General features: G+C 51.8%; 1 protein-coding gene across 7 annotated transcripts in view; it reads left to right on the top strand.

Moving 5' to 3' along the window:
- The window catches only part of RNF4 (ring finger protein 4), a 30,784-nt gene extending 5,839 nt beyond the window's left edge, over window positions 1–24,945 (top strand). For 3 of the 7 annotated variants that reach the window (XM_006931241.4, XM_023253532.2, XM_019829842.3), the window contains 8 exons: window positions 6,623–6,777; window positions 9,860–9,974; window positions 12,262–12,341; window positions 16,843–16,911; window positions 20,939–20,948; window positions 21,360–21,519; window positions 22,115–22,163; window positions 22,745–24,945. In XM_006931241.4, coding sequence (XP_006931303.1) covers window positions 6,769–6,777; window positions 9,860–9,974; window positions 12,262–12,341; window positions 16,843–16,911; window positions 20,939–20,948; window positions 21,360–21,519; window positions 22,115–22,163; window positions 22,745–22,894 — 642 coding nt within the window. In that variant the 5' untranslated portion in view covers window positions 6,623–6,768 and the 3' untranslated portion in view covers window positions 22,895–24,945. Of the gene's footprint in view, window positions 1–6,622; window positions 6,778–6,862; window positions 6,914–9,859; window positions 9,975–12,261; window positions 12,342–16,842; window positions 16,912–20,938; window positions 20,949–21,359; window positions 21,520–22,114; window positions 22,164–22,744 lie in introns of all 7 variants that reach the window. The other 4 variants (XM_006931242.5, XR_002156625.3, XR_440209.4 and 1 more) reach the window with 4 other exon arrangements.
- The last annotated feature ends 314 nt before the right edge of the window (window positions 24,946–25,259 follow it).

The raw sequence follows: 25,259 nt of genomic DNA, 5'->3' as shown, positions 1-25,259 counted from the left end.
TTCCTGTTGCCCCTCCCTCCCTTCCCTGGCAATCACCATTCTACTGATTCTCTGTTGCTGAATTTGATGGCTCTCAGGGCCTCATAGAAGGGGAATTATACATTATTTGCCCTTTTGTGTCTTCTTTTACTGAGCATGCCTTCATTGTTCATTGGAGTCTGTGTCTGGATTTTATTTTGAAAGCTCAATAATCTCTTTATTGATGTTTCTTCATAGATTTCCAAAAAACTGAAGTTCACTCTTAATTTTGGATTTTTGCCTCTGGAGGCTTGAATCACAAAAGTAGACCATCTCTATATCCAGACAGCTGTTCTTTTTTTTCTTTTTGTCTAGTAGAAGCAAAAGGCTGTCCTTGAGGGGTCCTGTGTTAGGAGAAAAGGAAAGAAGTTCCCTTGGTGACATCACCAGGCAGGTGTGATGGTCCTTGGTGCTAATGCTCCTTTCAGGCCTCTGAGACTTTGATGATTGCTGGTGATGGCTTCATCAGGGTAATAAAATACATTTGGAAAGAGCAGCTACTGTCTCTCCAAGCCTAGTGTGGTGCTTTCTCTTTCTGTCACATCCTTTCATCTAACTCCTGCAAAACCCCCAGGGGAGACCAGTGGTCAAGGCCCCTAAGCCTCCTTTAGGAATAAATAACTGGGAGAGGTCTGCCCCATTACCTCTGTGCTGGCTTTTCAGCCTGCTCTAAGCCTAAGCAGGAGTGACTAGCTACATCCTGCCAAGCAAGTCTTTTCTGGAAATGAAATGACCCTCGAGATCATGACCTGACCAAAATTAAGAGTCAGACACTTAACCAGCCGAGGCGAATATTTTTCTTAAGTACTGAGGCCCAATTGCTGATGTGACAGTGTCATCAAGGTTCCATTTAAAAAATTGGGGGGGGGGGTGCTCCTGGCTGACTCAGTGGGTAAAGCATGTGACTCTTGATCTCAGGGTCATGAGATCAAGCCCCACATTGGGGGTAGAGCTCACTTACAAGCTTTGAGGGGCGCATGGGTGGCTCAGTCGGTTGAGTGTCCGACTTCAGCTCAGGTCATCTAACGGTTCATGGGTTTGAGCCCTGCATCGGCCTCTGTGCTGACAGCTCAGAGCCTGGAGCCTGCTTCAGATTCTGTGTCTCCCTCTCTTTGCCCCTTCCCTGCTCGTGCTTTGTCTGTCTGTCTGTCTCTCTCTCAAAAATAAACATTAAACAAAATTTAAAAAAAAAAGCTTTGAAATGAAAGTTATTGGCAGGGTTTTTTGTTTGTTTGTTTTTTTGTTTTTTTACTTTTTTTGAGAGAGAGGGAGTAGGGGAAGGGCAGAGAGACAGGGAGACAATCCCAAGCAGGCTCCTGGCTGTCAGTGCTGGAACTCACAAACCATGAGATCATGACCTGAGCTGAAACCAAGAATCGGAGGCTTGACCTACTGAGCCACCCAGGCGCCCCAGTTATTGGCAACTTTTAGTGCTCAGGCTCAGTCCCCCAAGAGGGCAGGCTGTGCTGGGCACTGGTACGTTGCCAATGGCCTTGGGTATTTTTTACATTCTTTACAAAATTACAAAAGCTGTTGGTTAGTACACAATGCTGTTTAAAACATTCTTGATTTTTAACACATGTTCCATACGTAGTTCTACTTTTGGAATTCCATTTATGGAAATACTTAAAATAACACGGCAATGATATGTTTATGGTTTTAAAAGGGGAGATGTGGAGTAGACAGTTGGTACTAGCCAGTACCCGATTAGTCCCTGATAAATGGGTGTTTCCCTGATGAAATCCTGTAGGATTTGTGCTGCTTTCTCTCTGCTTGTACCACGCCAGCGTAAAGAGGTTGCCCTGGCTGGCTCATTCATACCCACAGGAGACTGCGTGTGTGTCTCAGAGCCATTTAGGAGTTTACAGTGAGAGCGGCTTGTAGTTGGCGCACAGAATGAGTGGCCCGATGCGTCTGCACATCGTCTCCCCGCAGAAAAATGCCCAAGGAGCCACCGAAGAACCAAGATGGCCTGGCACTTGTGGCACCCGCCCGGAGAGTTAGGTCTCCGATGTCTGTGGGTAATTGTGCCAGCCTCTGCTGCCTGGTGGTATGAAGGAGGGCTCCCACACCCTGGGCTGCACAGAGCTGCTCATCCCTAGATCTCCCTTGGGCACCCTGTGGACCTACACTTGGGTCTCTGGTGCACCCCTGGCCTGCCCCTCCTCTGTGGACTCTCCCTTTCTTTGCAGGGGAGGACCAGCTCTGGTCTCACACTGACTGCTTCCTGCCTGCCTGGCTGTTTCTAGCCATTTTGTCTGTAGACGTATATCGGGTACGTGGTCACGTGTGTCACTCCCACTAGAATGGGGGGGGGTGTCATTCTCTGAAGTGTCAGTGATGACTTCATGGGAAAAAAATCCATCTCTAATAAGGACAGAATGAGTAGAGCCTTCAGTCTGTACTGGCCTCGATAGCTCCCTCCCGTCAGGCTGTCCTGTGTCCCACCCACCACCTCCAAGCCACACAGCTTTCTTCTTGCCTGGGGATCTTAAGTCTCCTTACCTCCTCTCTGTCTGCTTTCTGACTGGTTCAGCCTCCCGCTGGCCCTCAGAGCACATGGGTGACAGGATCTTTAAATGCAGCTCTCTGTGGAAAAGCCTCGGCTGTCCTGCCCTTGAGGTGTGGGTTAAGAGGCGGGTCATGATGGGTCCGTTCACCCTTGCTGTCTTCTGCCCTCTCCAGCCACCCACACAGTCCCTGCCTGAGGCATTCTTCTCCCCTTCTGCACATCCGCCCCCGCCTGGTTTGTTTCTTGAGTAACTCCTGTCACTTTGGGCCTCCACTTGCTTGGTCACCGGTGAGCACCTTCCTGTCACCCGGCCTGTTGACTGCTGCTTCCTCCCTGGAACACAGGCTTTGTCTGATGCCTCCGGCTTCTCTCCAAGCTTTGTTTCTGACTTTTTATTCTGCTTATAGGCTCTTGCTCTACCTGACTCCCTGTGTTTAGAGGTTTAAACACAGTCTAAAACCTCTGCCTCCACTCCAGTTCTCTCTCCTGAGTTTTTTCAGCTGCCTTGGACCTTTCTACCTGGATATCCCACATCCAGCATTTCTAAAACTAAGACTGTCTACCGTCAACTCCTGTTTCTTTTCTCCCTTCCCTGGTTCAGTTTTATGGCATCACTCCTGCCAAGTAACCAGCTAGATACCTTCGTATGTGTGGTCCTTACCCTCCTATCAGAGCTTTAGGAACTCCTGGCATCTGGCCTTCCTGGCCATGCCCAGTGTCATGCTCTACCCCCGTCTTGTCTTAGTGGCAGGGACACCATTAACCACTCCACTTTGCACAAGGGATCGGGCTGGGTACAGAGTAGACAGACAGCGTCCTGCCCTCACAGCACTTAGTTGAGTGAGGGCATGTGAATGACTTCACGGTCTGCCTTGGGAACCGAAGGACCGTGGGCCGTCCGCTGACTTGGGGTGCTGGTATTGTTGGAAGGACTTTGTTTCTGGATATAGTGAATTCGAAAACCTGGAAAACATCATCCATTTTCCAGATTATTTCTAGAATCAAAGACACCTGATTCTGGCATGGTATTTATTTAATAGTGTAGGTTCTGGTGTCACACTGTCCTGGTTTAAATCCAGGCCACTGTTTGGTGGTTGTGGATTTGGGGCAGGTTGCTTAATCCCTGACCATCCTTAGCTCTCTCATGTGTAAGACGATAACCTCAGTAGCACCTTCCCCCTTGTTGGGTGATGGGACCGTTACAGAAACTGTGTTTGGAAAGCACAGTGGTTTGCACACGTTAGAAGTAATTAATGTCTGGGCTTCAGCTGTTGTTAGTCTCACTTTTATTCTGATGGCCTGTATCACCTGCAGGATCCAGAACACTTTGTAGGCTGTGGAGGCTACCTTCCTGTGAGCCCTGCCTTCCCCGTCCAGACAGTACACTTCCACACCCGCACTCTGGTCTGTTGGGTGCCCTCTGCTTCCCACCTCCGTTCTCTGGTGGATTTCCCGAAGGCCAGCCTTCCAACTCCCTATGCTCTCTGAACACTGTTCTTCCAAAAGAAGCGGAGAGATTGGAAATGAATCTGGGGCTGGGGCTGTGGGAGGTGGTTTGAGAGAGTAGAGGGGGCGTGCAGGCCAAGGGGGTGGGGGTGCCTCTGGGGCAGCCCGTAGGACAGGTCTTGACCATCCTTGAAAGTCTAAAAAGTAACCAAGTGGGAGGCAAGAGGCTTAGGGAATAGCCCAGGCGTGGGCTTTACTTTATTTGCCGTCGCTCAGCAGGCAGATCTCCCTCCTTGCCTGTCAGTGACGTTTTTATCAAAGATTCTTCTCAATTCTGAGACACACCATGACGTAGGTGACTTCCCCCCCCAAACAGCTGCATCATGGTGTGCCCCCGGACATAAGCTCCTCCTCAGGATCTGAAACATACGCAGATGTGTTAGAATCCAGAAAGTGCGGCGGTCTTGTGAGTCCCTGGAGGCCATTGGGGCGCCTCGCCCTCTGCTCAGACCAGGAGGGCACTCTTCCTCCCGGCCAGAGCCTCTGCCCTGAACGCAGTGTCAGCCGAGGTTTACCTTTACTGGGCCGGGTGTTGCTTTGGGAAGCGTGGGGGCCATCTGAGGGCCGTCAGGAGCGGTCATGCTGCGTGTCAGCTGCACGTCTCCCCGCAGAGTGACGGTGAGGACGCTACCCCTCTAGGCCAGCCGGGATCAGAGTGGATAATGAGGTGCCAGGGAATTGGGCGTGGGCGGATGCAGATCACCAGGTAGTAGAGAAAGGCTCAGCCGGCTGGGCAGTTCCTCCAACGGGGCTTCTGTTGAAAACACCCGGGGTGGGGTGGCTGCTGAGAAACCTTCTCTGATCTGTCCTTGTCCTGTGTTTCTTTACACCTGGCTCGTATACCTCAGTTACACCTGAGCCGTCGCCAGTGCCAGCGTGCCCCCACCCGCCAGCGGGGAGCTGATGCCTGGGTCTGTTCGCTGCTGTGTTCCCAGGGCAGGGGCCATACTGACCATCGAGCGAGGTGGGGAGACGAGATATAGAGAGGGGCCGGGGGCGGCAGATGAGTCCCATTAGCCCCTGGGATCCTCGAACACCCGTTGCAGGAGGCGCTGCTCTGTTTCATAGTTAAAGAAACAGGGCACAACGTTTGGTGCTTTGCCCAAGGTACGAGGAGGGCTTTGGAAGCACCTGACCAATCCAGGCTGCCTGGGTCTGCAGATGTGCTCCCCACCGCTGCAGCCAGCTGTGTGTCTTAGAAGGAGGTGCTGGTGGGAGACCTGTCAGGAGGTAGGACAGATCAGAGAGCGGTCGTGTGGTTCCCCCTGCCTCGGTGTTTGCACCTGCAAGGCCTTTTCCTCGTCCAGTGGTTCCTGTGGTGCGGCCTCTGAAGCAGCACCATTAGCACTGCCTCAGAACTTGGCAGGAATGCAGAATTTTGGGCCCCATCCCAGACCTGTTGAATCAGAGACTCTGGTTTCAGAAGCCTTCCGGGTGAGGCAGGGGCAGGCTCAAGTTTGAGGACCCCTGTCCTTGTCTGGACCACTCTGGCCCAGGGTGGGCCACCACAGAGCCTCCTCTTTGCTTGGATTCTCCCCGCGTCCCTCAGCCTTGCCCTGAGCTCAGGGCTTCCCCCACTAGAAGCTGGCTTTTTGCCCCCTTAAACCTTGATGACTCTTGGCCTCAGACTCCATGTTTTTGCTTCTCTTTGCTCCCTTGCCTCCCAGTGGAAGGGCCCCGAATGAAATCCTAGCAGCCTCTAGCAGCCCCTTCACTCGCTGTTTCTCTGCTTTTCCTGGAACCTCCCGCTTAGCTTCCCAGCCCACAGTTTCTTGGTTCTTCCCCATTCAGCTGCTGCCAACGACAGAAGTCTCAGCTAGGCATGCAGGATGAATCCCAGCAGGTGGCTCTCGTGTCCTAAACTATCAGCACCTCCAGAGGGCGACAGTGAAGTTGTGGAAAGAGCCAGAGGCTTCACTCTGGCCTCAGAAGCTCCGTGCCTTCCTGGTTGCAAGGCGTCCGTGAGGTCATGTGTGATGGTTCTGATTCTCTTTCCTTTTCACAGCAGCCAGCGCAGGACTCGGGAACGGTTTCAGCAGCCAGAAAGGAGAGCAGGCAGTAGCACATGGGCCTGATCTCAGACTTTGGCACGATGGAGCCCCCAGTACTCTATGAGGATGCTTGCTTCCTGGGCGCTCAATCCGTTAAGCATCAGGCTCTTGATTTCAGCTCAGGTCACGATCTCACGGTTCATGGGATCAGAACCCCGGGTCAGGCTCTGAGCTGACAGCACAGAGCCTGCTTGGTATTCTCCCTCCCTCCTCTCTCTCTCTCCTTCCCCTCTCTCCCTCTCCCTCTCCCTCTCCCTCTCCCTCTCCCTCTCCCTCTCCCTCTCCCTCTCCCTCTCCCTCTCCCTCTCCCCCTCCCTCTCTCCCCCCCGCCCCCGCCCCACTGGTGCACACTGGTGTGCATTCTCTTCCTCTCAAAATAAACATTAAAAAAAAGAATGCTTGCTTCCTAAGAATATGCAAGTAAGGAAATGAGTTGCGTAGAGTATCCGGCAAAGTTCAGGGAAAGGGTCGAACTGAGTTCGTTGATGACAAAGGCGGCAGCACGTATCACCACCTTGATATCTTTGATTTTCAGGACTTGGAGATACCGGGAATATATCTGGCTGCAAATTGCCATGCTAGCAAGAGGATGAGTAACCAGTGGGTGTGAGAAGTTGTTGCCTTCCCTGCCAGCTCTGCACAGGTCCCATCCTTCTCTGGAGGGTGGAGCCAAAGGGCACCATGAGTACGGTGAGTTTTAACAGCACGTGAATTTTATTTTATTTATTTATTTATTTATTTATTTATTTATTTATTTTTAAATTTTATTTTCAAGGCTGAGCAACTGCCTCATTCCTTATGACACATCAACGGAAGTACCGTAAAGGTGCCTATGAGTAACCCTTGTTCTCAAAAGAATGTGTGCTGGACTTCTGGCATCTGTGCAGCCTACTCGTCTTGGGGAGTCCGTTGTCTTGGGTGGGGTCCTGAAGACAAGGCTGAGAAGTAATAGTGGGGGTGGGGGGTGGGAATTGTACCAGGGCTCTGGTTTATTTAATCATTTACAACCCAGTTTTCCATTTCCCTTCAGTTTTCTTCCTTGTGTAGTTCTTGGTCCAGTGTGGGGGCATAAAGGTAATGATCTCTTGTCAGAGTTTTCTTACACTCAGTGACCTAAGTTGGTAAGTCAGCATTATGACAGTTCAGAGCTTTGATCAGACTCAGAAGCAGTGCTGGTTTAGTGGAAGCAAGGGTCACCCGGAGCCCCTGGAGCTTCAGAGAAGATTCCCTGAAAGTCCCCCTCTGCAGTTTATTCCCCGCTGACAAAGCTGCTCATCTGATCTAAACTCAACCCAGTTGTTTTCTGAGATACTAAATTCATATCAGGTGGACCAGATGTGAAAAGACAGCCTCGTATTCTTTCCAGGTTCCAGAGGTGCTGTGAATGTGGGGGCGGGATGAGACAACCACAGCTCCCAGGGTGAACAGTAGTAGAAATCCTGTAGATTCCTTTTGCTGCCCCTCCCCCAATGTCCATCTTCTCCTGGCCACTCCCAGTCCCTAGTATGCTCCAAGCCCTTTTGGTATTTACACACAAAAGGGCCTTTGTTTCCCTGGCCTACCCTCCTAAAAGGCAGACGTGACTTCCCACCTGGGTCCCTTATCTGCAGATTGTCACTGCCCCTCCCTTGTTGGGAAACCAATGTCCTAAGCCTGGCTGCCTCCTCTATGAAGCCCACACCTTGCCCAGGCAGGATCTGGACAGACAGAGCAATATAGATAGTCTCTTCTGTGATTGTGTGAAGAAGTTGGTTAAACTTCCCTTGGAACGGTGTAAATAACTTAGGTGATCAGTTTAAACTGGAGGCTGAGCCTCTCTGCTCGCCAGGAGGGGGAGAGCCATGATGAGAGTAATAGGACAGAGTGGAGGATCTCTGCAAATGTCGTGGGGTTCTTGAGGCTGGCCCTGAGCTGATGTCCACCTGCTGCCTGCCCGCTGGTGAGGGCGATTGGAGGAGGAGGTGGGAGCCCTACAAGGGGTCGGTCCTGATGTGGTCGTGCTGGCAGGATGAGGGGTCTCCTCGTCATGGAGGTGCCATCTGCATAGGTTCTGAAAGCTGTGTGAGAACTGGCCGAGTGAAGAGGGGAGGAATGGGTAGCCCAGGCACAGAGGGGCTTGAAGAGCTGCCAGGGAAGAGGACCGCTGTGGGGTGTAGGGTGGGGCGGGGGAGCGTTGAGCGTGCACATTGCGGCAGTAGCCATGATAGGTTCATTCCATCACCTAGACCTTGGCCAGGGCCCATGGCTGCTGCCCGCCTCCGTCGGTGGAGACCAGAAGCCATACAGGTAGCTGCAGAGGGGCACGGGGGTTCTGTTTACCAGCATCTGCTGAGAAATACTAGGCTCTTTCCAGAGGAAGGAAAATGCAAGGGCAACTTCAGAGAGAAAGAGGCACGAAGCAGCCCTGGGTGTTCTGGTGGCCGCTGGGGAAGCCTGTAGACTCCACTGAGGCCGGGGTGTCAGCTCCCTTGAGGGGCAGAGCAACTCCTCGCTGGAGAATTTTGAACTATTGCAGTGGCTTGTCTCCGGGCCCTCCTGGGGATGGCTCCTCAGATCCACTGAAAATTGCTAAACCCAAATCTGATTTCTGACTCTCCTCAAGCTGCCATTTGCTACTGAGGGGCCGTTGAAACCCAGCAAGAATCAGACATCTCTCTGTTGCGTAGCCAGTGAGCGTTGGGCCCAGTGACGGGTTCCCTTAGGTCTTGTGCAGATCTCACCAACAGTGTCAGGTCCATCCAGAGTTTCCAGAGACAGAATGCTTAGTAAGGTACGTAAGCAGTTAGGGTATTGTTGGCGTCCGGTGTCTGTGCTCAGTACTTTGCGCACTCTGTCACCTAATCTGTGTGCCAGCTCTGCAAGGCTGGTACTGGGGAGGAGGAAGTTTAGACTGCCCCAGCTCACCCATTTTGAAGCATAGTGGGCCCAGTGCCGGTTAGAACGCAAAACACAGGGAGCCAGGATTGGTTGGGGCCATGCAGGGTGGGAACACAAGGTGACAGGGTTAGGTGAAAAGTTCTATCTCTTTTGAGGAAGGCAGGCTGTTAGGGCATGTTCTCATCCTGTCTTTCAGGGCCATCCAGGTCAGAAAAGGTGGAGCTTACTGGTAAGCCAGCGCTCAAGGATGTGTCTGAGAAGAAGGCTGGTTCAGAGAGTATGGACTGCAGCTAGGCCAGCCAAGAGCCTGAGCTTTCCGGAAGGCAGGGCTCTTGGGCAGCCACTGGGAACTTTGATTCTTTGAGCTCTGGGGGTGATTGTTGGTTGGGGTGTAAACCACACTGAATAGTACTCTAAAGGTTAAAGGTTTTTGAAAGAAAAGACCCAGTTTCCACAGTGGATAGAAATGTGGGAAACTGAGGGCCTTTGGGTTGAAAAAACAAAGAGGGCTCAATGGGACCAAACACAAATCCGAGGAAGATAGGTTTGTGACTTTTTTTGGTTAAAAGGAGGGATTTCTGGCCAAGCCTTGACCTACATCAGAGGCTTCTATAGAGTGGTGTGGCATGTACTTTGGATAGACCAATAGTTTTATGTAACAGAAGTTTTACTTTGTAGAATTGATATTCACTATGTGTTTGGTATTATTTCTCTCTAAATATTCAGTGATAGGAATGTCAGGTTTTGAAAGGACCCCCACCTCAGGCTGGCTCACTGGCCTCCTACTCTTCCTGATGAGTTGAGCCATTCCCATGTTGACCTTTTATTCTTGTTATGGAAATTGTGTCAGCAGCCAGAGCTCATACGACTGTTTCTTTCCCTGGGTTACCCTCAGAGAAAGCGTCGTGGTGGGACAGTAAATTCTAGACAAGCCCAGAAGCGAACTCGGGAAGCAGCATCCACCCCTGAGATGGCCTTGGAAGCGGAGCCCATAGAACTTGTGGAAAGCGGTAAGATGGCCAGGGACGCCGTGACCGGGGGCGGGGTGGGGGGTGCTGGTGGGGGACGGTGTGTGTGGGTGAGTACAGCACTGCTGCCTCCCAGCTGTGGGGCCTGGTGGGAGCCACACCACCTGTGCGTGCCTCCGCTGCCCCCTCCGAAATGGGGTGCTCCTAGTACCGCTCATACAGTTGTCCGCGAGGTCACTGAGATCAGTGCTTGTGAGAGAACGCTTGCTGTAGGAGGGTTAGCTTCTGTCCGGGTGTCTGTAAGACCTATGCGACCCTGGACTCCGCCACTTGAGCCGCGGCTCAAAACCGGAAGCGCACTGGATCAAGAGCTGCTTTGTGCGGTATCCGAAGGCCTCCACGGGTTCCAACAGCCTCTCGGCAGGGCTGACCTTCTGGGAACGTGCAGGGGGGTGAGACGGCCCTGGGCCCAGCTTTTCGACTCGAAACTGCATCTCCAATTTGCTCTGCCTCGTGAGGTTCTCCGATTTCCTTTTCTCTTTCTCTTTGAGATACAGAATTTTCCAAGAAGGCAGATCTGTTGACAGCTGCCTGTGTTGGAGTGGGCTGGTATAGGCAGAGGCCAGATTGATTTTTCCCCCCTTCTGCCTGCTGAGGGGGACGGCCAGTGGCCTGAGTTGAGTCCCTGTGCTCTGCACGTGTCAAGGTTGATTTCGTGACTGCGAAGCTTGAAAACTGACATGTAAAGAGAAGCAGCTTGTCTTGAGATACATTTCATGGGCCCTTCAGAGAAGTGAAATTCTCAGCATCGTCTCTGTGGCTCCTGAGTTTCACTTCTGTGAATTCCTAAAAGCCTGGAGGCTGAGACCCTGGCCCCCCTGCCATCCCCTCCCCTCTGTCCCAAAGTTGATGCCCCTGCATCTGAACTCTGCCATCATTCAGCAGAGGCTAGCGCTGGAGGCTCCTCGATCGGGACACTGAGCACATGAGTGGTCTCTAGGGGCTCGGGGTCTCAGGCTTGACTGCTATTTGGCCCAGCCCTCCCCTCACCGCAGGCCACCTCAGCATGTGCACAGGGCCGTGTGCACAAGCTGCCCGTTGGAGTCCGGCTTCTATTTATGGAGCCATAGATTGTGTCCATCAACACAGAAACGGTTCTGTGACCGAGAGCGTATCAGTATGTGGGCTGTTCTTTAAAAAGGAGGAGGTCAGGGGCACCTGGGGGGCTCAGTCGGTTAAGTGTCCAACTTCAGCTCAGGTCATGATCTCACAGTTCATGAGCTCAAGCCCTGAGTTGGGCTCAGTGCTGACAGCTCAGAGCCTGGAGCCTGCTTCAGATTCTGTGTCTCCCTCTCTCTGCTCCTCCCCCACTCCTTCTCTCTCTCTCTCTCTCTCTCTCTCTCTCTCTCTCTCTCTCTCTCTCTCTCTCTCTCTCAAAAATAAATAAACATTAAAAAACTTATAGAAAGATCATTTTGTAAAAATTACATTGAACACAACCATATATTGTGGTCTTTATTCCTGTGAAACTTCTTAATATAAGAAAATAAAGCAAGTTGGAGTATACTAAACGCATCACAAGTTACTGTCCCCAAACAAATACTTCTAAAAATCCTACTCCCATGCTTCTTAGTGCTGTAACAATAGAAGCAAAAATGATCCTAAATCTTCTTTTTTTAGTTTATATAAATGGAAGTTGTCCATTTGCTCCTTCCTGCTGCACAGAAATGCTGCTGTTTGGCACGTGTCTTTTCCCACTTTGTCCTGTGCTCACGTGGACACTGCCATGTATCCTAGGGCTCAAGGGCAAGCTGCGGAACGGGCCCAGCCCATTTTGGTGTATTGGGGTGCTAGCAGATCAGTAAATACCTCTTTTGTCCCACTTGAGAGCTAAATGGAGATGAAAACGTAACTGATGGGGGTGTGTGGCTGAGCCCGACAAGGTCTGTGGGTGGGTCCATCCCAAAGAGAAAGGCCCTGCGGTGAGCATGCCTGGTCCTGTCCCCACATGTCCCCAGCACTGCTGGGTAGGTCACTGCCCCTCCCCTGTGCAGGGGCCGGTGGGGACACAGAGGCCTGGTTGTGTGGCTGGGGGGAGGCCCCAGGGATAAAGGTGTGCATGCGCACAGACCTCACCCCTCGGTGCAGTCGTAAAAACTACACAGTGCCACTCAGCAACATTCTGGAAGGGCATTCATTGGCTGTCACCTCTGCTGCATTCTGTCCTTTGGTAGGGTTTAGCACAGGTTTATACCTGTAATCATTTCATGCTTAGAGCGGTGTGCCTTTACTTTTCTCCTAATGCTTGTTAAAATGCTTTGTTTTGAAGCTGGAGACGAAATAGTGGACCTGACCTGTGAATCTTTAGAGCCTGTGGTTGTTGACCTGACTCACAATGACTCTGTCGTGGTAAGTGTTGGAACGGAGAGTCGCCTCTTCCTGGCTGCGGGCCCTGGGCCAGCGTCAACTTCAGAAGGCCTCGGTCACAAGTAGTGGCCTGTGCCGAAGAAGCTCGTGCACCCAGTGACTAGAGCCCAAGATAGAAGGTGTTTCTAGAAAATCATTTGTTGTGGCTTTGCTGCCTGTGGACAGTAAATGTTTGTGACCGTGGCCTTTCTGCAGCTGGCACACAAGCCATGTGGGGAGAGCCCCGAGACCCCACCTCTGTAGCCCCCCGTTCCACCCTTGATACCAGCTGTGCGGCCTTAAGTTCCTCAGCCTCCTTCGCGTTGTGAGTGGGGATGTGTCACGGGCTTGTGTGCGTGTTCGGGTGGCTGGCACGTGGGGGTACCGGGCACACGTGGGTTTACACTTCACAGCTGGCAGGAGCGAGATCTCTTCAGTTCCAGGAGGGCCCCCTCACGGGGTGCAGGTGCCCTGCACCGCTGCCTGCCGCCTCAGCTGTGTCAGGGCTCCAGGGAGGGCGGCAGCCTGCCTGAGCCCCCTTCCTGGGGCGCCGGCTACGGACCCTGGCAAAGAGCGCGCTCGCCTCTGTGGCCCTCGAGGAGGGAGACCTGGTCCGGGCGGCGGGCGTGCTGCGGAGTGGTCTGGCATGCTGCCTCCACCACGTGGGGGTGCACCGCTGTGTGTGGGTCCCGGCGGCTGCTCCGCCCCTGGCCCCGCATCCTGAGGCTGTGTTTGCCTCTCGGGGATGCCTCTAGCACCTTCTGTCCTGATAGGTACTTTGTGGAGTGGAGCGAGTGGGAGGCAGGCGCTACCGAGGACTGGGCTCAGTAGCGGCTGAGTGTTCACCTGGCCTTGGGGCTCACTGATCCTGGGCTTATTCTGATTGTGCTTGGAACTTCAGAAGAAGGTTGCACTGAGAAGCTTCAGGACTTCTTTAAAAGGAAAAAAGGGCGACGAGGAGGAGCTGTCTTGACAGATTTAGAGGTTTAGACTCTGGCCTTGATTTAAAACCTATCCTGTGTTCCACACGCATACGCACGCACACACACACCACCCATCCCAGAGGAGAGGCAGCTGTTCTCGCCGAGCTATTAAACGGCCTCCCACGGGTCCTGGATGCATGCGCAGGTGGGACGTCGGCTCCCAGAAAGGAGCCAGTAGTTCTCTGGAGATCAGTTGGAACTTTCTGAGACAGGTGGGGAGTAGGCTTAGCTGTCAGTAGTCTCTGCCTCGGCCCGATGGGTATGTTTTTTGAGGTACGTACATGTACACAACTTTGCTGCTGGTCCCGCAGGCTCCCTGGGGTTCTGGAAGGATAGCTTCTTTTGGTGCCTTGGCTAAAGCATGCGGCCCAGTTGCTGATAGACACTTAGAAGCAGTGCCAAGTCCTTCTTTTCTGTGATACTCCTCCCCACCTGCAGCATGACAAGCCCTGGGGGGATAGCCGGGATCCTGCTCGACCTTCGTGCCCTCAAGGAGACGGTGATCAGCTTCTGTTGGGTGACACGCCAACAGCATGAAGTCCCCTTTCATGCCTTGGGTATTTTTTTTTGCATGACCAGACTGCCCTCCCTACATGGGCTCCTTCGTGAGCTTTCCTGCTTTCTCTGTGTTTCCCTGGGCATGGAAAGTCCTCAGGAGATATGGAACAGGACTGTTAGGGTTGGGGGAGCTGTCCTAGGAGTGGATGGCAGGCCAGAGGCCAGCGATGGGGAGAGGGGGGAGCGGGCCTGGGAGGTGGGAGTCCTGGTTTTCTGGTCCCAGATGTGCTGGTCATTTTGGTCCTGGGACTTGACTTAACCGTGGTCACAGTGTTCCCAGCCATAAAATAATGGTTTGGGACTTTATAGCACTCTTGATTCTAATTATTCTCTACTTTTTGTTGTATATTTTAATAAATTCAAATGCCAGTTTTTAACATGTAAGGCTGAAGTTCTTGCTCTAGGCAGATCTACATGGGAAACCTAATTGTATTAACTCAGGACAAGATGAATTGTAAGTTCAGGGTGACCTCAGGCCTCCCCTGCAGGAGAATGTGAATGGATAAATGTATCTGTTCCCAAATTGGGGTGATCTTCCCAGTTCTACCGGAATCTGGGAACAGGCCAGGTGTACCTCTTCTGCCTTGCTGGGAGTAGCTAGTTCCATATCTTGAGGACCAGAGTCTCTGCTTACCTGGGTCCAGGCACGGCTTCAGAATGTCGGGGAGCCCTCTGATGAGAGATTGCACAGAGACTGGATTTTTCCAACTCTAAAACCCCAAAGCCTCCAAAACCCCCAGTGAATTAAGAGAACTAAAAAATGCTGTAAGGTACAATAAGAGTTAATCCATCTCTGCGTAGATATTTTTTTCTCCAAACCAACTTTTATTTTGGGCAATACGTACCCAAAAAAGGCCGTCACTGCTGGATCCCAGGGCATGTGTATCTTTGATGTTTACCAGATTAATGCCTCTTTTCCAGAGGGGCTGTGCTAGTTGACGTTCTTGCCAGGGTTCGAGGGGCCTCTGTCTCCACGTGCTTGCCGCCGCCTTGCTTCCAGTCATGGTAACCTGGGAGTTTCCTGTGTGGCTTCAACGTGTATTTCCTTGATTCTTCTTAGGGTTGAACACTTTTTCATGTTCATTAGTGGTTCATTTTCCTCTCTTGTGAAGTGTCTGTAAAAATCTTTTTTTTTTTAATTTTTTGTTAATGTTTTTATTTATTTTTGAGACAGAGACACAGCATGAGTGGGGGAGGTGCAGAGAGAGAGGGAGACACAGAATCAGAAGCAGGCTCCAGGCTCTGAGCTGTCCGCACAGAGCCCGACGCGGGGCTCGAACTCATGGATTGAGATCATGACCTGAGCCAAAGTCAGACGCTCAATCGACTGAGCCAGCCACCCGGCCCCCCCTGTAAAAATCTTCTTTTTACCCACACGTTGTACACACAACTTTTACAATAGCTGGAGAAATTGATCTAGAACAGAGCAACTCCTTGTCTTCTCCCCATTCCTTCCCCCCATTTGGTTGTCTGCCTTGTGGGGTTTTTTAGACCTCTTTTTTTTTTTTTTTTTTTTTTTTTTTTTTTTTTTTAAGTAGGCTCAACTCCCAACGTGGGGTTTGAACTCAAAAGCTGGAGCTCAAGAGGCGCATACTCTACCATTTGAGCCAGCCAAGCACCCCTTCCTGCTTTATTCTGTTTTACAAGTGACAAATATGAGCTTGCTGTTAGGTTTTCTGTCTTCTCAAATGTTTGCCTTTTTGATTTATGTAAAGAGGTTGTTAATTTTAATAGTTGGATTTATCAATTTGCTGAAGAAAATTTCATATAAAAATGTTGCTGTATTCTGACAGTTACTGTTTTGCCTTCTGCAAGTAGGTCTGTAACCCACGTGAATTGCCTTTCGTGTGTGCTTCTAGGGGGGCGTCTTTAGCCCCTCTCAGTGAAGTCTTACAGTGTTCCTTTTAGTTTTGCAAGTCTTTTGTTAGAAGAGTTACTCCTAGATACATGCAATATTAGGAAACTACTAAAAATGGTATAAAGTTTCCTTCTCTTTTTTGTTATTTGCTAATTGATTTTATCTATTGACTTTTCTCAGTCTAGCAATTCTTAATCTGTAAGTCTTTTGGATTTCTCTATGCACAGAACAAATTTTGGTTCTTTTCTACTTTTTTTTCTTACCTTAACACCCTGGCGAAAGAAAATTCAGCACTGGCTGAATAAAAATGGTGACAGTCCCGGACATTCTTGTCTCATCCCAAATCCGAAGGAATCTTTTCAGACTTCAACCATTAAATAAGCCCTCTGCGGTAGGTTTTGTTGCTGCTGTTCACGTCCTTTACAGATTGGAGAAATTCCCATTTCCTGTTGGTCTGCAAGTTTTGTCGTGAATCATGTACTGAATTTTAATACTTCATAGAAGGATAATTTTTCCCCTTTCATATGTTGAAGTGGAGAAGTCAAGAATTTCATTGGTTTTCTCCATTGGTTTTCTCTGTGCACCATCAGCACAGAGACCGATGTAGGGCTTGAACTCACGAACCATGAGACCACGACCTGAGCCAAAACCAAGAGTCAGATGCTTGACTGACTGAGCCACTCAGGTGCTTCACATTGATATTAATGTTAAACCAACTAAATATTGTGGATGTGATATTTTCTTTTTATATATTGCCAGATTCTGTTTGCCAATATTTTATATATACGATTTTTGCACCTTTTTAAAATTGTTTTATTTTTTAGTGTTTATTTTTTAGAGAGAGAGAGAGAGAGAGAGAGAGAGTGGGGGTGGGGACAGAGGGAGACATAGGCTTCAGGCTCTATGAGCTGTCAGCACAGAGCCAAGGTGGGGCTCGAACTTAACGAACTGCAAGATCATAACCTGAGCCAAAGGTCGATCTGTCTAAAATTTTCACTTTTATTGGTATAAATTTGTTTGTAATGTCTTAATGTTCTGTGGAATCTGTAGTGATGTCTCCTTTTCCATTTCTGATTTCAGTTATTTGTGTTTTCTGTCTTTTTAGATTAGTATCACCAGAGGTTTATTAGATCTTTCAGAGAACCAACTTTTAGCTTTGTGGATCCTTTCTCTTGTAAGTTTTTTTCATTCATGGTTGCTTCTTTCTTTGAGTTTATTTTGCTGTCTTTCTAACTTACTAATTTTCATCATTTCTTTTCCAGTAAATGCATTTAAGATTACACTTTTTAAGCTATATCCTACAAATTTTGTTATTAGTATTTTACATTCAATTCAACATATTTATCAAACTTGTTTTTTAACTTTGAAACATTGGGGATTTTCTTTATTTCCTTTGTTGTTACTGATTCTTTGAATTACTGCATTATTGGTCAGAAAATACATTCCATGTGTCAGTTCTTTGGTAATTCCTGAGACTTGCTTTGAACCTGGCCTGCACAAAGCAGCTGGCCTTCCCTAGATAACCTACCTGGGCTTTGGTTTCTCTGTGAGGCTTTCAAATGTAGGCTTCAATTTATTTTATTTTATTTTTTTAATTTAACGTTTATTTTTGAGAGAGAGACAGAGTGTGAGCCAGGGAGGGGCAGAGGGGAAGGAAGACACAGAATCGGAAGCAGGCTCCAGGCTCCGAGCTGTCAGCACAGAGCCCAATGCGGGGCTTGAACTCACAAACCATGAGATCGTGACCTGAGCCGAAGTCAGACGCTTGACCGACTGAGCCACCGAGGAGTTCCAGGCTTCAATTTTTCAAGAATCTTCTGTATTTTTTTTTCCTCTGGATTATTGTATTGCCTTTAGTTTGAACAAATAATTTTTTTTGATATATCTTTTTTTAAAAGTATGTATGTTTTATCTTGTTGTGGTGGTTTTCAGTGGGAAATTTGGTGGAAATACTAGCCTGCCATTTATTGGAAACCTCTGCTCGTATTTTCCGTCCCTCTGCCTTCTTAGCTGGGGTAGTAGGTGAGTTCAGGTTTTCAGGGCACTTTTCTTTTCAAGTCAGGTTGGTTTCCCTGAAGTCTCTTTGTGAGGTGTTTCCATGGTGTGCCTATGAGTCACACTGTTCGCGTTACACTCCATACCTGCCTATTTTCATTCATGAGACTGGAAAGAATCTGCTTAACTGAAGCTCCCTTGCAGGCAGGGACAGAGTCCTGTCCATCTCGAGGGGAATAGTCAAGGGCCCGAGGGGCACCTGGTGACTTCATAATCGTGTAAGAAAGAAGGGCTGGTCACCATGGCCAGGAACGGGGGAAATGGTTGTCTGTGGTGCTGGAGGGGCTGCTTACTGTGACTGCAGTGTTCGTGGCAGGCCCGGTGTTCCTGGGCCTCCTGGCAGGGCCGCACTAACAAATCCGTCACTGCACTGCGTGCAGCGGTTGGATCCAAAGAGCAGCTGCTTTCGTGCACAGTGGGTGGAGGTGGCTGTTTTCCCCAGTACAGCAGCATGCCAGGTGGGGAGGCTGTCTGAAGCAAGTGGCTTGCTGAGCTCTTGGCCGCGTAGGCATTCTTAGAAATGCCAGGGCTCCGCTTGCATGCAGAGGACCCCAGGCTGCCTGTCTCAGTCCCGTTATTTCACCCAGTGTATTCTTGCAGCCCCGGAGGTGCCTAGAATGCCAGGGGTTGCGTCTACTGGTAGAAGGAGGGCTTGACCAGAAGCCTGTGACATGGGTGTCCGCACTTGTGGGTGTTCTAAGGCCCACCTGTGCTTCAGAAACTCAAAGGGCCTTCGCGTGACCGGCCTGGAGTCCGTGTGCCCTGGTGTGAAAGCAGGCGGCAGCGGGGGTCTGCCATGGGTTGTTCGTACTCCGGATGCCTCACTTGTCTCTCAGCGCTCCGCCCCGTGCTTTATTCCACAGTCAAGAATGGGAAGCCAGACCCAACGGTGAAGCAGGCTGTGGGAGGCCACTTGCCACAGTACTAACTCAGCTGTTCAGACCAGGGGGTTGGGAGGTTGGTGTTTTGTTGCTTTTAAAGGCCTCTTGGCCACATGAGAGGCTCCAGAGCTGCCCTCCTCTCCCCACCAGGCAAGCGCTGTGTGACCTGCAGGGCCACAACTATGAGGAAGGGCCATTCCAGGGTGCTCGCAGGCACCTTACAGGGGTGCTGGAATTTGATACGGTTCAGCTGCCGGCTGGCCCAAGCACCAGGCGTAGTGTCTCATGTCCCTCAGCCAGGCTGTGGTGCCGTTGTTTTCTGCCCTTTGGGCAAGAAGCTTCATCTCTGAGGTTTTCTGTTGAGGATGGGGACCGAGTCATCACCAGTGAGGGGAGCTCTCTGGCCACTGTGTATTCGTTTACCCAGTGGTTAGGTAAGGAACACCTGTCCTGAGCCTTAGACTAGGCAGCTTCTGTACCTCCCCAGAGGCTGACGTTTGGCCTGAGCTTGGCACTCCCTGCAAGTGAGCTGGGTCTGACTCGCAAGAGCCTGTGGAGACCTGGTTCCCACACACTGGTTTCCCGGGAGCCAGTGACGCCATGTTTCTTCCAGGTGTGTCCACACTTAATCGAATGACCCATCTTGGCAAAGGAAGCGAGGCAGTGTTGGGGTGCTGGAAAGCTGGGATCGTCCCTGCCCACAGCAGATTTTCCTTCTGTTCTTGGTTAAGTTCAGAGCTCCCTTTCTGTAGACTTCATGGGGACTGCACCTCCTGTCAGCCCAAGCTTTTTTTCTAGTAAATATCCCAATAATGAGATTGACGGTCCCCCGCTTTCATAGTTCCGCAGTCCAGCCTCCTCTAGGGGGAGGTGGGGGTGCCTTCAGTAGTAATGTGGGTTATGTTCTCATCCGCAAAATGAAGATCTTTATGCTTAGACCCTCCTTTCTGGGATGGCTACTTGTATCTGTCATGGTTCAGGTTGGAAAACTGAATCCGCTCTAGTTCTAAAGCATAAATGGATTTTAATACATGGGAGGAGATGCTTCTTGGTGTTGAAAGGGCTGGAGGAGCAGGACTCTAGGAATAACCCCAGACATCTTGGCCTTGACCCACCATGGGACCGTCACCTCCGCCCCAAGCAGAAGGTCAGGAGATGGGAGCCATCACCTGCACTGATCTCCTTGGGTTCAAGGAGCCAATACTTTAGCCCCTTGCTAGGGAGGAGGGGCCTGGGCCAAGGACACTGCAGCCTGGGCCAGGACTGCCTGTTGATATTGCCAGCCGTGTCCACCTCCAGCGGCTGAAATTGGTGCTGTCTCACTGGTGGAACTTAGTTTGTGTCCAGAATCCCTGCCGTGGGGAGTTGGGATGGAGAGAGCTTCTGGTTTCTGCAGGGCGGGCAGCATGCCCTCTGCCATGGTGTCAGCCAAAGAGAGGTGGGCAGTGGGGCTTCCTGAAACAGGTGATGGCCTGTGACGAACAAGAGGAAGAGGTGTGCCACTGGTGACACCGTAGACAGACAGGTATAGGAGCTCAGAGAGGGTTGAAGCCATGGGGTATGAAACTATTGTAGCATAGTAATCCTGTTGTAAGTTCTGCTGAGTAGCCGATGGCGGCCTCAGGTTCTCAGTAACTCGTGTGTGTTTCTGGAGAACCTCGAGTCAGGGTGGTCTCAGCCCTTCGTGTGCCACTTGTTAGTCCCTGCACGCCCTGCTCTGTTTAATTACTTGATTATATCCCAGCATAAGTACTGCACACCCTCCTCCCAGTAAAGGTTCATGGAACAAGATGCTTGTCACTGGCCCTCCGGACAAGGAGAGCGTATGGACCTAGTCCTGGGCTCCGTGTCCGCGGTGAGCTGGGGGCGCTGGTGCCTCTGTTCTCCAGAAGAGAAAGCCAGCACCTCCCACGTGGTGAGTAACTTTCAGGTCACGAGGCTGGCAGCTCCGACTCACTCGGTGTGTGGCAGGCCGAGGCACACAGCGTGCCAGCTGCCAGGAGGCGGAGGCGCCCAGGACGCACCTTACTGGAGGGGAGGTGTCCAGACCTCCCGTCAGTGCTGGGCAGGGGCAGGCCCTCTCCCTGCACCTGTCCCATCCCCTGGGGTGGGGAGGCTTTACTGGTCCCCTGAGGATTTTTGCATTTGAAATAAGAAATGCTTCAATTGTGTCATTTAAGATAAGTTTTTTTTTTTTGAAATATACAGAGTATTTTATGTCGTACTGACGTTCCTTTTCTCTTTTGTTTTCCTCCGTTTTAATAGATTGTTGATGGTAAGTGGTTTCCTCTCTCTTTCATTGGGTTTGGGTGCAGAACTGATATGGGTGAGGGGTGTAACGCCAAAGGCCTTGGCAGGCCTGTGGGTGCGAGAATGCCAGGCGGGAAGACCCCTGCGGTCAGTGCCCTGTGCTCGCTGAGAAGACAGTACCCCTAGGGTGGAGCTGTGGTCCCATCGGAGTTTAGAGAAGGCTGACCGCCTTGGACTCCCCACTGCTCAGGCACCTGCTCGTGGCAGAGGTGGGGCTCCTCCTGGGAAGACCGGAGGGTGGCCTCTGTATAGCTGGGCAGGACCTTCTGGGTGTGGTGCTGTGCCTCTCGGGTTGGCGCTGGCCTTTCCCGGTGGGAAGGGAGTGGTGAGGTGATGGGGCTGGTGACCCTGCCCTGAGCGTGGACTCGTCTCTTAGAAAGGAGGCGGCCGAGGAGGAATGCCAGGCGGCCGCGCCAGGACCATGCCGACAGCTGTGTGGTGAGCAGTGATGACGAGGAGGTGTCCAGGGACAGAGATGTGTACGTGACCACCCACACTCCTAGACACGCCAGAGAGGAGGCAGCCGCAGGACTCAGGTGCCAGCCCCCACCAGCCTGCTTCCTCACCAGAAGCCTCTGGCCCCGTGGGTCCCCTCGTCCCCTGGAGAGGGGAATCTTCTCTCCCCCCACCTCCATTTCTCAGGGGGTAGACCATTGGAAATACTGGACCTTGCCCAAGCTCTGTGAGCCCGTGGCTCGAGAACGTCTTCTTGGAGCAGCTGCCCAGCAGCTGGGGACAGGCGGGGCTGGATTCAGAGATGGTTCGGCCGTTCCTGGAGGGACGAGGGTGTGCCTGGCATGGGCAGGGTGGGTGTGGACATCCCTGGGCCACCTGCTGTGAAGGACAGATCCAGTGGCTTCCCGTGTCCTGCACTAGGAATGCTCAGAGAGGCTGGGCACAGCCCCTGCCCCAGATGGGGAGGCAGAGAGTACAGCCTGGGTCGGGGAGGACAGGGCGTCTTCTCTTGTTCCCCTCTCGCCTCCCTGCTGCGCCCCCCTTGGGGCAGCTGGCCTTCTTGGGGGGCTTCCGATGCCTGTGCTAAGGGGGGATCTGGGCTGCTTCTGTGAAGCCACTCTGAGGGATTGAATGGTGGGGTTGCTGAGGAACTGACCCGAAGCCCTGTGATTGTAGGCCCTCTGGTACTGTCAGCTGTCCGATCTGCATGGACGGGTACTCTGAGGTAAGCCGGCTCTGCCGTGTCTTCCTGGCTCCTGGTGTCCACACTGCTTCAGTGGAAGAAGCGGGCAGAGAGGATCTTCTCGTTAGGTGGCATTTGACACCTCTGTTCTGCAGTCCGCGTGGCCGCTGTGTGTGGCCTGTCACACATCTGTGTGTGAGGGGAGAACGTGCCAGCTTCTCTTTGGGCCCTGCAGCCTTCAGCCCTGGCCCCCGTTGAGCACACCAGTCCTGTGTGTTTCTTGTCCCAGCCTAAGCAGAAGCTGCCGGTATTTCCCGTGGCCCCTGCGCCCCCCAGCACCGCCCTGTGTGCCCGCACGGCAGCCCTGGGCCTCAGCAGGCCTGTGGGTGCGGGCACCTGGGGTCCCTGCAACCCTTGGGTGACTGCTGCCGGGAGAGTGGCTCCCGCCTCTGCCCTGGGCCTTAGAGACCCTGTCGTAGTCGCCTGACGCCGCAGGGCGAGTAGGTGTGTTCAGTCCTGCAGAGCTGCCCAGCCCTTCTTCCCCTTGTCACAGCAGAAGTGGGGCTCTCTGCCGCCGTGGGACCAGGGCACACGTGAAGGCTGTTCCTTCTTGTGTTTTCTAGATTGTACAGAACGGACGTCTCATCGTTTCTACAGAATGCGGCCACGTCTTTTGTAGCCAGTGCCTCCGTGACTCCCTTAAGAATGCTAACACTTGCCCAACTTGCAGGAAAAAGATCAACCACAAACGATACCACCCCATTTATATATGAAGTGTGGAGAGTGTCAGGAGAGGCAGACGGACAGACAGCCGGGTTAGGTCCTCCGCTAAGCCTTTCATGGCTTCTCTGCCTCAATTTCCTGAACTCAGAAAGACGATTTCAGAGCCAACGTCTGATATGTAAACTGCTCTTTTGTTTCAAACCCGCTCTTAGACCCATTCGTTACCTCCGGTTTACTGCGGTGGAGCTGGAGCCAGGGTCCAGGCGGGGGTCCCCACCTCTGCCCCCCTGGGCATCCTGGTTCCAGGGTAGGAAAGAGGGAGTTAGGCACATCGGAATTGAGAATGTGGTTCCAGCCTCTTTCTGGAGCCTGCATGTCTGCCAAGAAATTTTCCCCTTTTGGAAAGTCTGCCCCAGCTTCCTCCTGGCAGTGTCATCAAGGGGCTGGCCCGGCTCTCCCAGGCGGGCTCCGTCGTCCCTGGCGTCAGTCCGCCTCAGCGACCGAGCTAGACCAGGTCCATCTGGCCCGAGGACCACAGGTGTGAGCACAGCCCTAGAAAGACCCACCGCCGGGCGTTTTTCTTCCCTGGCGAGTCTGGGGTGCCCCGTGACTCCACCCACACCTCAGCAGTGATGTGCGGGATGCTGCAGACCAGGAGACTCTCTACAGGGCAACTCCCGGTTTCCTAAGAACGAAATGTGCAATAAAGCCTGTTCTTTGCCTACTTTCCAGCAGCACAGGAGATGTAGCACTGTCAGTGTCCCCTCAGAGGCCTCATGTTGCCCGTGGAGCGGTGCCTGTCACATCCCGTCCTATTCACCACCTGTTCTCAGGAACTTAGCCCGTGCCCCATGGTTTTTCACCTGGTGCAGGCCGTGCAAGGTATATAGGGCAGACATGTGGTTGGATATCCTCTCTCTTTTCCGATCAGATCTGTCCTGTGTTTGCCACATGCCCTCTGGTCCTCAGTTCCCACTGCCTAATGTCCACTCGAGTGTAAAGACAGAGCTGGTGGCAGTACGTGAGGCCTTACCAGCCACCCACATCCCTGCTGTTGTCCAAGTCAGCTCCCCTGAGTTTCAAAGAGTTCGGCCCACCTGATACTAGCTGGGCTCCGCCTTGGCTTTCACCCACACCCCCCCACACCGGCTGACATTCATTTCAGAAGCTGCTCTTCTGACCTTTTGGGCTTTTGACTGCTCCATAGGTTTGGTTGGCAAAGTATGGCGGCCTCTTCTCCCCAAGCGACCCAGATAACACGCTCTGCTCAGCTCCCTCGGTGTGAACATCTTGGTCCTCAAGGAGGCAACAGGGTGACCTGACTGCCCCTCACGGCACAGGGCCTGGGGGCAGCCAGCAGTGGAGAGGCCTTGCTGCGGCCGCCCGCCTTGGCCTCTGCACCCTCCTCAGAGGGCTTCTAGCCAAACCACCAGCCTCTTCGTGTGAAACAGCTGCAAGGTGGGGAAGGGGCCTTCTCTGGCTTTGCTAGCAATAACTGACCTTCAGTTTACCCTTCTGAAGGAGCAGGGACTCGGCACGGAATTCACTTTAAACGGGGCTGAAGGAGTGTCCCTCCTCTGTGTGAAAAAAAATTTGTTTTATTCTTCATTCTGACTTTTAACTATTTGGCTCACTTCTGGTTAATTTGGATGAAAGTAATAATTTTCTACTTGGAGTCAAGGAGGGCAGGACGTCAGTTCCCATCGGCCTGATGCTGGGTGTGTCTGCCCTCTGATTGGACATCATTGCCTTTAAGTTCCTCTGGGCTTCATGGAACCTCTTTTGTTCTGTGCCAACAGTGCCCAGACTTCAGAACCCAGGACGACCGTGCAGCCCAAATCTCCTTTAAGTTCTGTGCTTAAGGACAAATGGTTGATTATTAGGTTGTATTCCTTCATACTAAATTGGGAAAAAAATGTTTAGTTTCTGCTATTCAGAAACTGCAAAATAGGTTGGTAAGAAAAAGAACATTTTCCTTTCTTCATTGTACATAGTTCAGATCTTTCTTTGTTACATTTAAACTATATCCATGTACATCAGTCTGTTTTTGACTCCTCTACTAGTGTTACAGATGGAAATAAAATCATTAATTTGAACCAGATCTCTTTAGTGCATTCATTTGCTCTTTGGGATGGCTTTTCTCCCCCTTTGTGCAAGATGTGTGATTCCTGTCTGCCTCAGGTTTAGCCTGTTCTGTCCACGTGTGCAGGAAAGTTGTTTGTGTGGCTACCGATCCAGAAACCAGCAGGCCAGACCAGAGGTCATTCCTGGGAGTGGAACCACAAGCCCAAGCCCTGGAATCCTTGATCGGGCAGGATTAATCTGCACCTCTGCTCTAGGAAACGTGGCTGGCTGCAGGGGAAGAGCTGTGAGCCGCGTGGACTCAGATGGACCCGGGAGTCTGACTGCCCGGTG

The sequence above is a fragment of the Felis catus genome, chromosome B1 (assembly GCF_018350175.1).
Source record: "Felis catus isolate Fca126 chromosome B1, F.catus_Fca126_mat1.0, whole genome shotgun sequence".
NCBI lineage: Eukaryota > Metazoa > Chordata > Mammalia > Carnivora > Felidae > Felis > Felis catus.
The sequence above is the reverse complement of the archived record's forward strand: the minus strand, read 5'-3'. Positions and strand labels throughout refer to the sequence as shown.